Below are 18,464 nucleotides of genomic sequence, written 5' to 3'. Positions count from 1 at the left end.
GTGCTTGCGTCACTAGCGAAAACCAGGCTTTACAATGCATATGCCCCAGCCGATGCTCATGAATTGTATGTATTAGATTTAAATTATGGCAGCTCTAAGGAATAAAATATAAATTAAATGCCAGCATGAACTTGAAATGCTTATATTGTCAACATTAAGTTACAGGCCCACTTTCGTCCTGCATGCATTGCAGTCATTCTAGCTCCCTCTTGTCAAAAAACGTCAAATACTGCTTAATGCCCGGTCTGAGTAATTCAATTTAACTCTTCCGAATATGCATGTCATTGGTGTTGTTAAGTTTTGACCTCGGTTAATTTTTGATTAAATCTTCTCTTTTCTCTCTCAATTTAAAAATTTTCTCAGGTATTGATAAGGCATAACGTGAAAAAGTTAACTGCAATGGAACACAGCTATTACGGTCAAAAAACGGGCCATGAAAAGTCGACCGTATTAACGGGGTGGGGTCAACTTTCATGACTGGTCTAAACTTAGTGACGTCTTGACAGATCTATCACAATTGCACTTCTAAACAAATATTCTTTAGTGAGCATTATATCCGGAATGCAATAAGATTTTAAAAAGATAAACCTTCAACTAGTACTTTCAATATTAACATTGGGAAGATGAGCATAACTGGTTTGAGAAGTCGTATAAAAGGGTAAAATTGTAAAGGATTATACAGGTTAGGATTTCAGAATGTGGTGGCAGCATTAATGGGGTTTTCGTATAAGAAAATGAATGGGTGTTTTACCCAGACAAGAAGAAGTGGCCGTAATAACGAGGTGACCGTATTTTAAAACAAGGTGATCATAAGGCGGGGTTCCACTGTAGCTAGAAGAAAATGAGCCACATCTAGTTAAAATTATTTATATCAAAAATTAAATGAGAACAAAAATTAACTAGAACATCATCATGAATGGGAGAGAATTCTCAACTATCTGAGTAACTTGAATGTTGAAGCTATTGAGTCAAGAGAAAAATTTCCACTCAAAAAATATTATGTACCTCCCATTCAAATTATGCATGACTTGAAAAGGGTTTTCAAAGCCAAAAAAACATTTTACATCACCTTTTATACTCAAAACAAGATGCTCTGCACCTTATGATTGATCACAAACCAGAAAGCAAGTATGGACAAAATATAACTTTGCAACATTTCTAAATAAATAAATAAATAGAAAACTGAAGCATATAGTCCCACAGAAGTTTCACAGAAATCTCTGTAAATTATCTGCAAGATTTAAATTAGTTATATTTTTCTTAATGGTTATTTAGAAACTTTTTTCTTTTTTTTTTAAATGACAATCAGGTTTCACAAATTAAATTTCATATAGAGTGCTGTGCTGCTAGACAACAAGTTTAAAAAAAGGATCACCGTGGGAAAAAAACCTGAAATTGTGTTAAAAATTGTTGATGCCCAGCCAGTTTATACCATGTGTTAATTTTGTACCTACATGCGCATAATTTGTACTAGCTTTTTGTCAAAACACACTATAAAAGTGTCTATAAATACAAGATCCCTTGTTTTTAATATTTTAATTTTTAGCTCGTTACCTTAGCCTAATGTACATAATTATTGCAAATAATTAGTTTTAAATTAATCACACTATTCATAGCATATCGTTTAATTTATATTACTCATATGGTTTGTTAGGCGCATTTGATCATATTCACATGTTAATTTGCACCTTAGAAATATTAAATATTATTATCATCATTATTATTATTATTATTATTATTATTATTATTATTATTATCTAAAACTGATGCTGCAAGCTATCTGTGGGCATAATGACAAATGCCTCAATAACCATAAAACAGCTGTAGTTGTTCTGAAGGAGGCTGGGACTCTGCACGAAACTGACAGGGATCGATGCTTGCCATAGCTTTTAGGAGTTGAAAAATAAATTCTGGTACAAAATTTGTCATGATCAGTGTTTGATTTCAAATTTTGACTGTTAGTACAAGTTGTCAAAGTAGTTGTCAAGAAGTGATACAGATGTTGCTGTTGGCCAGCCAGTGCCACTTCACCATTAATTTGCACAAAATTGGGTCTCTACGATACCTCTTAAAGGTAACAATAAGCATGAGCCATGCTCCCAGGAAAATATTCTGGTATGTCTAGAGTTGTTTTTCAAAATCTCCTACTGTATGAGCATACAAATCAGTTTCATGTGGAAGTCTCCCCTATGGAAGTTTTCTTCGTAGATATCTACACATAACATCGGCATCCGCATAGAATGTTACCAATGTTCTAACCTACTACATACATGTACATAATAAAATTATAGTTCTAAAAGAATCCCTATATAGTAGCCAGGCTGAATAATATCACGTAGGGGCCCCGGCTCCTTCAGCCAGTCCCATTACAAACTGTTCAATCTCTCCCTTGCTTGGAGCTTCTGGCACTTCCCAGTAATCTTTATTTCCATGAATCTCATTTCGACATATTGGACAAGTGTTATTGACATCACTCCTGTAAAAGAGAGGTAATTAAAAATTACGTAAGCCAACAGTTAAATTAGTCAAGTGCCTCTAGGGGGCATCTTCCTACCCTTGCTACCAACATTATCATATGAAGGATAAAATTATTATCAATGCTCCTTAGTGCAACATGAAAAGCTAACTTACCATCTGTCAATGCAAGTTTTACAGAAACAATGGACACAAGCCAAGATCACTTCTGCCTTCTGATCCATACATATACAGCACTCTTCATTTGGACCTTTATCTGCTGCTGCCTTGTCGACCCTATGAACATAGGAGATATGTACACAGATGTCTAAAATAATACATCATTTCCCATGGAACTACCATATTCAACAACACACAGTTTCTTCTGGTAATAAGTTTCTTCCTTCTGATACATACCGGTAACACATGCTCAATTTCAAGTTCCACTTGACAATAGAATAAGAAATTTGAAGGGCCACCTGGAATAAAGCCCTAAGTGACTTTTGGAAAACTTTGAGGTAACCAGCAATGAAATACCTCCGAACAAATTTTACAGTTTATTCCGGTTTTTATTGGTGCCTAAAAACTACTAGTAATAATTGCTAGTTCCTTTTCATAGACAACAATTAAAACCAGGCTCAACTGCAAAATTGCTGGGAATTATTTCAATGCTGGCTACCCAAAAATTTTCTTAAAGTCACTTAGGGCTTTATTCCATGCACCCCTTCATTTGACAGCCAACACTTGCGGAGCTCAGCGGAGTACTAAAACAACGTCTCTCAGACTTAACAATAAAATTACAAAGTGACACTTTGGCCAACCAATTTTAGAGTACAGTATCAAATTATTACTTTGAAACCTCTTTGTACAGAAACCTCCATGGGTGATACAGACACTTCTATATTACGGACAATTCACTAGGTCCCAGAGAAACCAACATTTCATATAATCTCTTCCTCTATAATACAAACACTCAGGTCTGCCCCTTTGGTGTCTGTATTTAAAGAAGTGTGACTGTACTGCTGAGACAGACATCTAGAATTTGGCCAAAAATATTTCCAAACAGTGATGAAGCTCTAGAAAACCTGTCAGGTTGATCATGTTCAAGTACCAGTAAAACTGGTAGCAATAATATTACCGTAATCTGTATGACTACACAAGCCTCTGCCAAATCACATCATCAGTATATACTAACATGGGTCAAATGTACATGTGTGTTGGACATCTCTCAAGCTGGAGGAAGAATTGAACACACAGAGAGGCTACTTCAAAGCTGGAATTAAAGGCGCTGAATAAGCTAGAAGATTATTGTTGTATAATTATTTAATTTTTGTGGAAATACCTTGTAAAAATCATTGATGCACAGAGAGATTCTCTGACTTCCTCTAGCTTCACTGGACAAGACACACAAGTCTACAAGGTATCAAATAAATCCTAAAATTAATAACAGTTAAAAGAAAATAACAAGAAGTATATCCAGTTATAATGTCCATGTACTCGTAAGCCTGTACATGTATGTACCAGAAGTTGCTGGTAAGAGTTAGCAATCATTTTCAAGACAACATATCTAGTAACACTGCAATGGGGTGAAATTGTACGAATGCCAGTCATTCTTGCTGGTCCTCAAGAGGCAGGCATTCAGTTTTACTCTCTGGATCATTACAGCATATTATAAACATAACTAGTATCTCTTTGTACCATGAGGCAAAAAGCATACAGTTTAACTCTGACTGTGCATTAATCAAGTTCAGATATAGTATCCAAGGACAAATATCTGAGCATATTTTTAAATTTGAATGAACGCTATTGTGTTAATTATCCTTCAAATATTTTTTCGCAGTACACAGGACTTTTTGACTCAGATGTTCCCCAGCTTCAGCTGCGCCATATTCAGTCAAGTGATGAATTTACATCAATCACGTGCGAGCAAAAATATTTGACAGATCATAAGATGAAATAACCAACATGTACCTCGCCTTCACAATCTACTTTCTCCCAGTCCTCATCTGTTACACTACGAGTGTGCCTCAGTTGCCTGGTGATGTTGCGATATAATTTGCAAAACTGTCTGACGTCCATAACCCGTTCACTCTCAACATTTCCACCATATGTTCTAACCTAATTGAAGTACGAAATACAAAAAATCAAAAATCAGCAGGTAAACTGCGAGCTTTCATGGGGTGACTTGACACCCAAAAATACAAGGAGGCTCATTACGGTACATGTAACACAACAGCTTTGAATGTTAATTTCTGAATTCAAAGCACATATAACACTCTTCCCAGGCAGCTCTTTTAGATTGCACTAGCCCACACTGGCTTTTATAGTTTTATGGATTCTTTTTTTGTTTGATCTAAAAGCATTAATTTTCAGGAAATTATAAAAACGTTTTCTACTAGATCGATGTTCTTTCAGGCAAGACATAACCTAGACTTGAAACAGGAATTTTAGAAAAAAAAGAACAGCACATCTGTGAGTTTTTAGAGCAGTATAAAGCACTTGACTAACCTTGTAGCAAATGATTCTTGTAGTTGCTTTCCAAAGGTATGGATAACTCTCATCCGAGGGTTCCTTTATCGCAAATACGATATAATGGTCTCCGCCCTCCGCAAAGGTTTTCAGCCTGAACATAAGTAAACAGGTTGGAATGGTGGTGATGTAGCATTACTTTGTCAAAACTTAATTATATATAAATTGGGTTTACAAATATCAAAATTAATACAGTCGAACCTCCACTGACAGCCAACTCTCAACAACAGCCACCTCTCTACAATGGCCTGCACTTTTTTTGGTCCCAAAGGACAGTCCATAGATTCACTTTTATTTTAACCTCTCTATACCGGCCGAAATGGCAAAAGCCACTAAAAAGTGTCCTAACTGACTGCTAAAAACAACCTTTCCACAACAGCCAGTTAATCAATGACTGGCAAATCCCATTTTTTATTGCCAAAGGTTACCAAACTTGATCGGCACTGCACGTTGTTGGTCTTTGTTTCTGTTTTATTGATATCTTACGTACAGTTTATATGCTAAGACAAGCATTTTTCAAGAAAAGAAATGTTACACCCCCCGAAAAAACAGGTTTCATGTTTACAGCCCTACCTCCCCATAACAGCCACCGACTCTAAAATGGTCACTTTCCATTGTTCCCAAGGTGGCCATTGTCAAGAGGTTTGACTGTAGACAAAACAAAGCTGAACTCAAGTCAGTCAAGAAACATCTCCAGTAAGTGGCCAAGTGGGCCTCTTAGAATATGTGTGTTTAATAAGAAATTAAACACCATTTTCATCAACATATTAAATATAATATTTACGTTTTCATCAAGATCTCAATAGTACATGATTTTCCTATTCTGCCTTCCAGTTTGATATTACATAACAACTAAAAGATCAAATAGAATTGTTTTTTTTTTTAAACTCAAAATTAAACTTGTCAACATGAAAAGGATACATAGAGTATTATCTACGTTTAGTGTTTTTACTTAACTTACGTTTTGTTGAGGTGTTCTACTGCACCTAAACAAAGAATGAAACCTCTGTCTTACTAAAAAAAATCACGCCAGGATAGATTTATTTCCGATACAAGTCAAATGCACCACAATCAATGGTAATTTTGAAGCCTAACTACGTGTCCATTACAAATTACAAATTACAAATTACAATGACTTACTTGCAAGTCCCTCCTGATTGAGAACAGCTAAGTCTTTGAGAACGAGAGCATGATCGTGTAATACCTTAACCACAAAACTATACTGTTGTCCCATTAGTTCAAAGGCTGCATTCAATGCTTCCTTGGTTTGTCTGGAAACAAACAAAATGTACGAAACCGGAAAAACATTTTCAACTCACGTCCACATCTTCCATCTTATGTCGAGGATCCGTGTTGAAAGCGATTCATTGCTTGTCAGTGGTTTTGAAAGCTTTATGGCATGCGCAATCGTGTTGTTACTTTGCGAGAAGACTGGTGAGGAATATATTTTGTTTTCACCCGTTTTCACCAAAGAAGGTATGCTGACGGCGACGGACAAAGCACTCACCCCCAGTCCATGGACCACCCCAATGGACTACCCAAATAGACTACCCTAAAATGGACTATTAAAAACTCTGAAAATAATATAATAACACCAGCATAATATACCAACCAGTGTTTTTCTCAAATAAATTGTAAACATTCAGATTCAGGATCATTCAGGCTGTATGCTTGCAAATTATTTTGGAACAATTAAGGGCTATTAATAGATGGAAAGGAAATGAATGTTCTGCGGACTACCTTGTTAATTTGACATTGTTTCTGGAAGGTTTACTATTCAGCCATTATTCTTACCGTCTCCTATCATGTCATCTTTTAGCTTGTGCATTGTGTAGTGTCTGATTGAATCGCATGGAATAAAAATCACTGTGTGACATTTAGTAATGTGCTATTCCTAAATCAAATATTAGACTGGGTTCCTCACTCACATTTCAATCGCTTTTCAAGTTATTACGTTTACACTTGTATGATCCTCATACTGATTGGTTCCTCTGATTGATAACAGCCATTGGTAATCAAATGATGAAACTTGGTTTGAGTTTACGCTTTTCGCGCCATTCTGTGTTGAGCAGTTGCTTATTTTAAGTACGATTATTCAAAATGGTGGCTAAAGGCTGTACAGGATGAACATAAGCGGAAGTTATGTGTAGTTTAAGTATACTAGCAGCTAAGAACATTAAATAGTAAATAGTACTCATTTAGAATATTATTTTTAGGGTTAGTCCATTTTAGGGTAGTCCATTTGGGTAGTTCAAGGACTGGGGGTCAGTGTTTTGTCCATCACCTATGCTAACTTATAAAAATATACAATAGTTAGCAACAAATAGTCTTGTCGAATACCGGTAGCTGACTTACCACAGGCAGCCCAAGCTCTCTCTATGAATCACACAAGCAACACAATATGGCATCGAATTATAAGGGTTTATATGGGATTTTCTACAAGATATCCTTGGAGGTAGTTAAAAGTGAAAATTCTCAATAAAAATGGCTTACCTTGTTCCATACGTGTGTTGTTTGCTCCTGGTGTGGTTATTTTACCGATTGAACTTGATTTAAGCGACTTTTTTGAATTCCGATTTTCCCTTTATAAAGAGAGGACAAGGCGAAACACCTCAGTCGGAACAGCCTGCCGAACGAAGTCAAAAATCCCAGGCTAAAATGTGGCCACGGCCACAAATCCACCGCAGAGTTCAAGGGCAAAGGTTGATCTTTCATTTCAGTCCTCTAGCCACACAATTGCAGCCCTGCGAGCGACGCCAGGCGGCTCTTCGTGTCTCCAGTGAAACGATAAAACTATGGAAGAGCTCCGTGTCGTTTGATCCGCGACATAACGACCGTTGAAATCGGCTTGGTAACCTCGTCATGTTGGCAAACCAAGACTCGCGGGGGTACTAGACCGCAATTTGTCAAATTTGTCAAACGTAAGATCAACGGCGAAAGCTCCGTAGAAACTGAGATCATTTTTGAAGTGGAAGTCATGGTAAGTTTTCACGTTTACGCACCTTTGAGTTACTTGGTCCTCGCCTCACCAATTTAACTTCATCTCCCCATAATTCGTTAAGAATTCTCCCGAGCAAAAGAGAGTTCAATTTGCTTACGGCAATTTCTTTCTCTTCGTATGCTCTAGACAAAATTTTGCTGGCTTCCATTACAGTTTCCTCACAATATTCGTAATTCCACAATACCCTAAGAGAAGCAAATTTAGTTTATCAGCTCGGGAATATTTTATACAAACAAATCAAAGGTGCATAAACGAGAAAACTTACCACGACTTCCACTTCAAAAATGATTGTATCTCCTCGGTTTCTACGGAGCTTTCGCCGTTGATCTTAAGTTTCTTTGGTTTTGAAGCCATTTTGCAAAAGCGTTCTGTACGATTTTTATTTAGCATTGTAAATTCGACCTGAGGGGATTACAAGAAGTTTAATTGACAAATTGCGGTCTAGTACCCCCGCGAGTCTTGGTTTGCCAACATGACGAGGTTACCAAGCCGATTTCAACGGTCGTTATGTCGCGGATCAAACGACACGGAGCTCTTCCATAGTTTTATCGTTTCACTGGAGACACGAAGAGCCGCCTGGCGTCGCTCGCAGGGCTGCAATTGTGTGGCTAGAGGATTGAAATGAAAGATCAACCTTTGCCCTTGAACTCTGCGGTGGATTTGTGGCCGTGGCCACATTTTAGCCTGGGATTTTTGACTTCGTTCGGCAGGCTGTTCCGACTGAGGTGTTTCGCCTTGTCCTCTCTTTATAAAGGGAAAATCGGAATTCAAAAAAGTCGCTTAAATCAAGTTCAATCGGTAAAATAACCACACCAGGAGCAAACAACACACGTATGGAACAAGGTAAGCCATTTTTATTGAGAATTTTCACTTTTAACTACCTCCAAGGATATCTTGTAGAAAATCCCATATAAACCCTTATAATTCGATGCCATATTGTGTTGCTTGTGTGGTTCATAGAGAGAGCTTGGGCTGCCTGTGGACTTACAAGCGTGAAAGTACCCGCAAAAACAACATCCTGTAATATAATCTGAGAACAGACCTCTAAAACCTAACTCAATTTCCGCCTGTGAACTTTATAGACTAGTTCATCAATTTTTCCATTTTTCCTCTTGCGCCATTTGTTTAAAAAAGATTCTTTCTTTCGCGTCATGTTCGAATGGCAAAAGAAAAATTGCTTGCAGCTTGTATTGTCCGTCGAGCATGACTTTCTTGCTCGCTCAAGCAGCCAAAATCCCTCTTGCGCTTTTTAAAATGTCTTCTTTTTTTATTGCGTCATCAGTCAAAGGACTTAGGAAAAAGTGGGGCTGCTTGTATTCTGATACTAGTTATACTGTCGCATGTTTTATGACTTTGACTGTCTCACTGAGCTAAAATTTTTCACATTCAGTTTCCTTTTTTGTGTGTATTTTTTTTTTTGTTACTGTTTTTTTGTTTTTGTCTTTCTCATTTTCAAAAAACAGAATTACTTTATCCGGCATTATGTCAAAATAAATTTGACCATGTCGGTTGGCCTACACGATTAACACGGAGAGAAATCCAGAACCTTGAACTGAAATTCGAGGAGTTGGACCTTTATATCAAGTTTCGCCACGGAATTATCCGGATCAAACACTGCATTTCCACCTCATTTACTTTCCTCTCAAACTGAAAACGGGGCCAAAAAACGCTAACATGCTTTCCGGCAGAATTTCATGGACTCCTACTGTTCCCACTGTTTTGTATCAGGCTATTTTATATCAAGGCGGATCTCGCGCTTTTCACGTCTGCCAGTCGATTCCTCAATATTAAACATCTTTTTTTTTAGTATCAAAATTAAATTAAACTCGCCAGCTCACGGAAACACTGGCCGCAGTTGAAAAACTAAAGGAAAAGGGATCAGCTACTCCAAAACTAAAGGATTGTTGCATGGAAAAATATAACCATTACGTATACTGGCCTAGACTTATTGCGAAACAAAATCTCTTCCGCCACATCGACAGATCGTGCTCCGCATACGTGGGTAATGTACTTAGGATGGAGATGCCCATTGACATGACATGACAGATGAGAAACGGTTATGACGCAAACAGTGCATACAAAAACCGGATGTCGAATGGTGCGTAGGACCTGCATGCGGAATTCACTGTTTAACCCGGTTAAATATATATCCTAAAGTCTCTGTATTCAACTCTGTAGCTCCTCGGTGATTTTTACCAAAACTAGACCATTGCAGTTGTGATAGGCTTGACCCAGAATTGCGATGACCTCATCCAATCCCCCGCAGGTTTAGGTTTAGCTAGCTGTCAATCAAGGAAGCTGATCATATTCCTGATGACGTGCACGCCAGACGAGTCACGGAAGAGTTAATTAGGCCGTGTTGTTCTAATTCTAAGAATTTGAAAAACACTATTGTGAACACATGCGATTCCACGCATCGTGGACTGAAGACAACGTGATCGATTGAACAGCGAACGTGTCGATAAACTTGAACTGTGAACGCATTTACGCAAAGGCATAAAACTTGGAACTTGCTGGTTGGTCCGGTTTTGTCGTTGGCAGCGATTTAAGGTATGCTAAAAGATCGTGAAAGAACTTGTCACTGCGCCATTCACTGACCTTGTATTTCTTTAATATTCAAGAGCATTGATAGTGTCAAACTTTAACGTCTTGTTTGTTTTTATAACGCACTAGTACCAAAACTATTGTACTGCCTTTGCCAACACGGGATTTTAGCTTTTACATTCTTGTTTGGTAAAGAAAATTCAGAACTGCGTTTACCGGAAACTGTGTTTCCCAACCCATATTCAAGTCTTTGAATATTGGTTGACTGCAGGCATATCATTGCTATACAATGTTCTATTGCCAATTACCACTTCTCAAGACCCTCTAGACAAAATATCCTGATGTCAAATTCTTCACGATGGTGTGCTAAAATTCTGTTGTGAACGTTTTGCTGTACCAGGGACACATTGCACTGTCTGTCGCGGGATTGGATTTAGGTCATTTAGAGTCTGGTGGAAGCTTAGCGAAGCATGATATGTATTGTATCATGTGATAACATGGTAATTATCAGTTTCATACGAATAACAGCCAAAACGTGATGTATTGAACATATCCTCCTTTACAAAGTGATTATTCAATATTCACTGATTTGTTATGCAGCTCAAATTAACAGATTTGAACACTGAATCGGACATGGCAATGCAAATGAACTCTGAAAACGTTTAATTTAAGCACCTCGTCATATTAAGATCACGTTATTCTTTGCTGCTGAAACAGGCGATGTTTTACACCCCATCCTGCCGGGTGTTGGGGCAATTTAAATATTCTGACCGAACGACACTGAAGCGCTTTTCTTTAGAAGAGTTTGAATCCCGTGACTTTATTTTATTTCGTTTTGTCCTTAGGAAACAACATTTCCAAGTTCCTGTTAATTTAATTGTCATGAAAACCAATATTTTCAATTCCTGTCCAATACAACAGTAAATGCGGTTTTAAACGTTGCCACAAGGAAGTCATTAAAAAGCCTAAGCTAGACATCACTATCCGTCTGGATAGAGCCTTAAACTGGCTAACCTTCTCTCGTCAGAGTCTTCGAGATCAGCGCATTTTTCTCATTTCAGTTTGTCAGCTAAAGTTAGTGCACTTCAGTATACAAAGTTTGGTAGTGATTAATTGGAAAACTGAGAAAGACTTCTAACAACACTTCACTAAGCATTTTTGCTGATTTCCATTGGCTCGTCGACACTTCGTTTTATGTTTCATGTAGGAACCCGTGACTGGCTACATTTCGTTTGAACTTTTCATTTTCCTTTTTAACTGGCGTGAGTTTACTCACGGATAAACGAAATTGCAGGTGTCTTGTGAGTTTGACTGACATAAACTTTCAAGTAATGATTTGTTGTTTATCTTTTCTTTAATTATTCGGCTGAAAGAACCCAATGATCAAATAGAAAAATATATTGATCATGTGCAAGGCTTTATCTTTCTCCCAATGAAAAGTTGCTTTGAGAACTTATTTCAGTGATCTCACTCACAGAGAGAAAAAAGATTTTAGAAGTTCCTTCCCGGCGGTTTTGGATCAAAAAAACTTCCTTTTTCGCGGGAAAAACGCGGGTTAATATTTTGACGCACTCAATGTTGATGTTTAGGTCTGCGGTGGTCAAAAGCTGCCTTTGGTTGGCCAGTTAAGGATAATTGTTCGCATCACCGGAGAAACCACACACGTTTTGTACATAGCCTCTGGCATAGAAGATAATTTGTATGTACAATAGATACCGAAAAGCTAGAGGTGCCGGTCGGTGGACTAAATCGAACGCGGTTTCAGTTGTCCATTAGCGCGCGCTAAAGTGTTAAAGGGTGAAGACGGCTGACAAACTGGGTAATTTTATTCCTCCATTAATTATGAAACATGAATTGTGCTAAAACTAACGAGTTCTTCTTATGGACTTTATTAACAGTCATTTGCCAAGTGATTCCATCGCCTAGCTAAAACGTTCACAGGAGCGGATTTTCAATGTTTGGACCCAAATAGAGGAAACCAAAGCTAAGATATTGGTTGACAGCCATCATCTTGACGGAGGCAAACAATGATTTCAGCTGTGGCCGATTCTTGCTCCGTTCGTTTGGATAAAGTTAATGGAAAAGTCTACAAATTTCACGCCTTAGTTTTTAACCCAGGTAAGTTTGTTTTCACTGTTGCCATTGTTCGATGTATTTTTACTGAAGAGCTGAATCGAGGTCACTAGTTTTTATAAAACTGCGACGCGCTCGTTGACGTTTCGCGGTGACCAGTTTTGCTAGAAGAGTTTGTTCATACACAACATGATTTTAACGAGAATCGCTGTCTGTCTGATTTTCACCTTCTTGCTAAACCGTAATCAAGCGATAACCATCAAGAAAGAGTCGCCACTTTATGCTTTAAACGCTCAGAATAGCTCTTTAGCATCCTTTAGTAATCTGCGACCGGTAAGCCGCCAAAATAAACATCCTACATCCATCTTATAACCCTAGATCTCTCAGCGTATACAGTTTGTGTTTGCCTTCTTTTTATAACATACACCAAGAGAAAATCAAACTTGTTTTTGCTTTTCAGTTTGCGCATTTTCGGCGTCGCGCCACATAACCTGAACCTTTAAAAGTTTATATCGTTCAAGTTCGACTTATAAGCGAAAGTGCTGCCGTCTGTCTGCGGTTCAAGCAGACGGATCAAGTATTCGATTTTGTTTTAAATTTTAAACACCCGTCCTGCAGTTGCATTTGAAAGCATAGCAAAGTTCCATGATGCAGATTAACACTAACTGAAATAAATTGAACAATTTATTCGCTGTAAAGGCGGCGCTGTAAGGTGAGAAAGATCTAACACAAAAATTAATAAAGAATAAATATGTACTCCAATTTTTTCAACCGTGCAACAAATATGAAAAATGCTATACAAGTTGTAAGTCCGTATGGATTAATTATTTACTAATGTATCCCAGTCCCTAATTTTCTGTCACTACGGTGCACCTTGATCAACAATACGAAAAAAAATACTTCTAACAGTTGTTTTCCTTTTTTCTTCATTGTTTTGTGTTTTTACACCTCTGGGTTGTGGAACAGAAAATTAATTTGCTTTCTGACGGCTTTGTTCGACTTTTCTTTCCACCATATGAAGCCACTTCACCGACCGGCAAGTGGAGTTAAAAAGTTTTTGTTTTTTATGAATTTAAAAGGCTAGCTTACACTGAGACAGCTGCAGGAGCTCGAGTTTGTGGACTTAGTAATTTTGAATGCAATCTTGTCAGCAAAATATCATCAAAGCAACCACCGGTCGAAAAAGACAAGAAAGAGTTGCCTCATTGCGTAGCCTTACTTTAAATGTTTTTTTCTTCACACTGAACAATTAAGTAACGAAACGCGCGAGCGACTGCCGCGGAACTCAGTGACACAACTCAAGAAACCTCTTCTTCGTTGTGTGCAGTGCTTTGCCGTGGGCAAATTTGTTTTCTCCGTAATTCACTTTTACATTAGCGTTTTTCTCACATTCGCTCCAGGCCAGTTATGTCTGTTTGTCTATATATATCATCTCATAAAGTATATTTCGCACCATTTCGAGAGCTAAATCATTTGCAACGTTCAGTTGACTTTAATAAATTTTCCACACCACCAATTACCAGGTTGTCACCCACATGCTGACTTCGACAGCGAAACTCATTTCCTCAGAGTTTTCTTTTATCAAAATAAGTGATCGTGGTTTAATAACTTAATAGATGTCTTGGCGGCTTGTCGTGTTTGAATGGCAGAACCTATCCAGATAAAACCAGCACTATCGCATTCAAATCGCTTGTTCACGATTTCACGATTTAGAATTTCAGGGGAATTTAAACGTTCGTAAAAGCTTAAAAAGACGCTCAATGCGGCTCTTTGAGAGATTCTGTACGACGTTTCAGCGTTTGACCTGTAAATAATTGTTCCACCGTCCAGCTTTAAAATGTGTTTTTAACCTCAAATTAATTTCGAAGGAGAAGTTAATTGTCCCCCTTTCATCAGTGAACTATATAATAATTTTCGGTCTATAGGCACTCCCTAAGGGAGATAAACTCAAACAGGAGCCTGACTCAAATTGAACGAAAACGTACGTTTGCCCTCGTGCAGAATGTGAGCAACTTTTTGGTCTTCGAAAAGGTGACAAAGGTGAAGGCAAATTCTGTCGGCAACAGAATCTTTAAGTTCGAGCTCAATCCACCAGGCCACCTTACAAATGTTGAAAACTCCCTCCACGTTCATAACTTGCACAATTGGCCCCAGACTGTAAAGAATAGAGACAAATCTCTTCAGCCGGGGGACTTCACACTCGTCAGCTTTGTTCAAGAACACGAAAAAGAAGAGGTACTATTGTTCAATCTGACGTGCGAATCTTTGGTAAATTCACGTGATTGAACAGGTGACTTGCTCAGCAGATGGTGTAACAGTTATTTCATCCCCAAGCTCTACCGACGGTGCGATGTTCATAGCGCCTGGACGCTAATAACTGTTGTTCTTGCCCAGCAACGCTGACAGAGCTTATTTTTGTGGTTTCTTTCTTCAGATTCGCAAGGAAATAACAAAGAAGCGTACCTTCGCCGAAAAAATTTAACGTCGGCATCTGTCACAAGGTATGTGCCAAGTCAGACGAGTCCTGTACAGTACTAGTTATACTATTGGGGAAATTGTTCACGTGAACGTTTCCAGTCTGAGATTGCAAAAGGAAGGAAAAGAGGAAGGAAAGAAGGAAGAAAGAAGGGTGGGAGGGACTTGGGAAAGAAGTTCCGTAGTTTTATTGTGATCAATTTAGCAATACTAGCCGAAATATTAACAAATTGGCAATCTTTATAGCCCACAGACCCATATAAGACGATCAATAGTTAAAATGTCTTCACTTCATTTTAGGGGAATTTTGTCCCAGCAACCAAAGACAGAGTGGAAATGCGCTTACAACGAACTGCTCAGTGGAATAAAAGACCTCCCAAAACAGAAAGAAGATTCTTCACCTGGGCCCATCAGAAAGAGATCCAAAACCGTGTCACAAGATAGCTTTTCAAATGAGTCTGAAGTCTCCAAGATCGACAAACAGAGAGTGCGGTTTACAGGCGTGGAAGAAGGCTCTGTGGTGGAGACTCCAAAATGTCCGACTTGTCTTCAAGTTATTCCTAAAGACACGAAGGACTTCGATTCTCTTATGGAAAAATCGGTAACTATGGTAACCATGTCTAATGGCAGGCTCCACGCCCAGTCGGTGCGGTGCTTTAAAAGCTGTTCATTATTTTTTGGAGGAATTTAATCAAATGGTAGCACTAATTTGGTTCCTTTTGATTCCATTTTAGAAAGAAGAACTTGTGACGATAATTATGAACCTCAATATGAATCTACAAAATAGAAGAAGGAAACAGGGATACTGTCCTTCTGAGGAAGACATCGCTCAATTGTAAGTACTAAATGCTAGATTGTGTAGACTAAAAGCCGGATTTGTCTATTGATCATGATGAAACAGAGAGCTATAGGGACAAGTTGAAGTGATGATCGCGGGGGCGAAGAGAATTTGCTCGTTGCAAAATCGCAACAGCAGACCAGTAATTTTCTTTCCTTTTTCTCTCTGCACTTTTTAAAAGATTGATTGAAACAATTTCTTTGTGTTTGTGTTGAGATATATAAGGAAATATCGTGAAAGCTTGCGAGAACTCGAAAAAGCCGTACGGAAACACTCGCCTATAGCTATAAGTTACGGTTCGTGTTCTTACTCGCATTTCTCGTTGTAGTGACACTGCAAACTGCCATTCGTGCTTAATTGCATATGACACACCAAAAAATTGTTTTTATTTCTTTATAATCGGTTTCTGCAATATGATCAATACGTTATTTAGTACTATCACTATTTCTTGCAGAATGCAGTTGAACATCAACAAACCAGACCAAACAACTCCAAAAACCAAGCCGACAAGAACACGACGCCGATTGAACAGAAGTAAAAGACTGACGTCCATATAAACAGAAACATTGCCGGGCTGAAACTGTCGGTTGAATAATTGTATATGAAACACGAAGTTGAGAGAATACCAGAGCCACTATCTAAGCGCATTTCGAATAAACGTTACGAAGTGGACGCGAGACAGCTCCAGATCAGTTTCTAAACTTGAATGAAAAGATACGATTTAAAACCAGGCTTGGTATGGGAGATGGAAACTTCAAGTTGTGGCCGTGGGGAAAAAGAAAGCTAACAACTACACAACGAGGTGGTTTTTGCTGAAGCAAGAGAAACTTTTATCTTTGGGAGCTGAGGGAGAACTGAATAAAAAAGAGTAAATTTTGAAGGAACGCTGATGGGCTATTAAGTCCAGTTAAAAGGAAAAATATTTAAATTAACACATAGATTCTTGTGGAATGGGTTTTAGAAAATAACAAGATGTGGACTTCCAAAAGGAAAGGTAGAATAATAGACCAATTTCGATATATTAAAATTTAATTTAAAACAATAGACCTAAGTACGAGGCTCTGCAGAATAACTGCAGAGTTTGTGGGGTTTATTTCCCAGAGCTTCGTACAGAGGTCTATTGTTTTAGGTGAATTTTAATATCTCGAAATTGGTCTATTGATAACTTCAAGACAGGAGTAATAGCCAATCACAGCAGACGCAGAAATCGCGATGAACCAATCAGAACTCGAAGCCAAAGAGTGCAATGTCAATCAAACGCGAGAAAACCAACACACGACCAGTGTTGGTTTTGCTTATGATTGGTTTAATGATAACTGTATAATCACGAACTTTCTAAATCAATTGCCAATTACAGAGCTCTAGAGAACAGATCTGCGAGGCCCTATTAGGGGTTTTCGGGATGCGAGATATTTAGGTAAAAAGTTAACAGGATGCAAGATATTTTGGGGAAAAATTAATGGGATGAGGGATTTTTAGATTAGATAAAACGGGATACAGAGCTGGAAAATAGTTGATTTTTGCAACTGGAATTAAAGGGTAAGGAATATTAAGGTCAAACATTAACGGCATGAGGGATACTCAGACTCCGCTTCCCTCCCCCAATGGGGCCTCATTTGCTGAGTAATCAGTGTATAAATGTACGGATACCGATAAGCTTAAAGTATTTATAGACAGAATATAAAGACAGTACATTTATGCCCAAAAAATATGCTGAGAAATTTAAAACAAAATGTATAGTTTGTTCTTTGAACATTTCTGTTAATAAATTAAGATTAAATAGCCAGAAAAATGACTGCAGATTTTTAATGTAGCAATTACCGACCCCTGATAAATATTTAAATTCTGTTTCCAAGGGGGATAACCGTGCCTCCAAAAGGCGTCAGATCGAGCTTGGAATGCACTTCAGTCCAGGAGTCTTTTTTTTTTCAAGGTTAATTATTTATTTGTACAGTTCTGTAAGTAAATAAAATAAAATTCCATGTTCTGCTGTTTCAAGTTTTCGTTGTTGACGCCTATGATGCGGGAGTATAGGGGTACTTTTCCCGAGGGGGACTCCGACATAAAAAGGACGGGGGTGACCGTAGTATCTTTTAGGGGTTAAAAAAAGCGATCTCCGTGTTCAGCCTCGTAGAGGTCCACAGGGGGACTTTCGCAGTACTTTTTAAGAGTATTGAGCTGGAAAACACATATGACAGGGGATAATGTGTTGTTTTAGAATTGGTACGTATACTTCTTACAGGTGAAAAAAAATTTGAAGCCACTCCCGCAAAACAGGATCTTGGTACCTCCAATTCGAACAGAATAGAGCACCTGCATGAAGACCAGCTAAGGCCGATGTGGCTTCCTAAATATTGAAAATTTAGGGGTTCTTTTCAATATTTCCGATGAGCACTCCATCCTTCTTATATGGGAATCCCCCAAGGGTATTTTTGCCAGCAAGTGCATTTTGATAGGGAGATTGTCAGCACAAACAAGCGAAGGTTGGGGAGGGCAGAAAAAGTCTCCTGAAGTTGAAAGACGAGTGGCATAGAAGGACTGTTGAAATTT

At 38.2% G+C, this 18,464-nt stretch overlaps 2 protein-coding genes across 5 annotated transcripts; one reads left to right on the top strand and one right to left on the bottom strand.

Annotated features, from left to right (window-relative positions):
- Positions 1 to 8: 8 nt before the first annotated feature.
- LOC145489146 (RING finger protein 141-like) lies at positions 9 to 6,594 on the bottom strand. The gene is made up of 7 exons (XM_081468061.1): positions 6,124 to 6,594; positions 5,945 to 5,969; positions 4,963 to 5,077; positions 4,426 to 4,572; positions 3,797 to 3,867; positions 2,632 to 2,751; positions 9 to 2,476 (listed from the first exon to the last, which is right to left on the bottom strand). The coding sequence occupies exons 1-7, from the start codon at positions 6,215 to 6,217 to the stop codon at positions 2,332 to 2,334; spliced, it is 717 nt and encodes a 238-aa protein (XP_081324187.1). The 5' UTR covers positions 6,218 to 6,594; the 3' UTR covers positions 9 to 2,331.
- Positions 6,595 to 9,470: 2,876 nt separating this feature from the next.
- Positions 9,471 to 18,442, top strand: LOC145491419 (uncharacterized). 4 transcript variants are annotated; one of them, XM_081470607.1, is made up of 6 exons: positions 9,471 to 10,534; positions 12,427 to 12,646; positions 15,036 to 15,102; positions 15,377 to 15,677; positions 15,811 to 15,911; positions 16,369 to 18,442. In XM_081470607.1, the coding sequence occupies exons 2-6, from the start codon at positions 12,556 to 12,558 to the stop codon at positions 16,469 to 16,471; spliced, it is 663 nt and encodes a 220-aa protein (XP_081326733.1). In that variant the 5' UTR covers positions 9,471 to 10,534; positions 12,427 to 12,555; the 3' UTR covers positions 16,472 to 18,442. The 4 variants fall into 4 exon arrangements, with proteins under 4 accessions (XP_081326733.1, XP_081326734.1, XP_081326732.1 ...); XM_081470608.1 differs by having other exon boundaries at positions 9,471 to 11,028; XM_081470606.1 differs by having other exon boundaries at positions 9,471 to 12,347.
- Positions 18,443 to 18,464: the final 22 nt, after the last annotated feature.

The sequence above is a fragment of the Orbicella franksi genome, chromosome 6 (assembly GCF_964199315.1).
Source record: "Orbicella franksi chromosome 6, jaOrbFran1.1, whole genome shotgun sequence".
Lineage (NCBI taxonomy): Eukaryota > Metazoa > Cnidaria > Anthozoa > Scleractinia > Merulinidae > Orbicella > Orbicella franksi.
The sequence above is the reverse complement of the archived record's forward strand: the minus strand, read 5'-3'. Positions and strand labels throughout refer to the sequence as shown.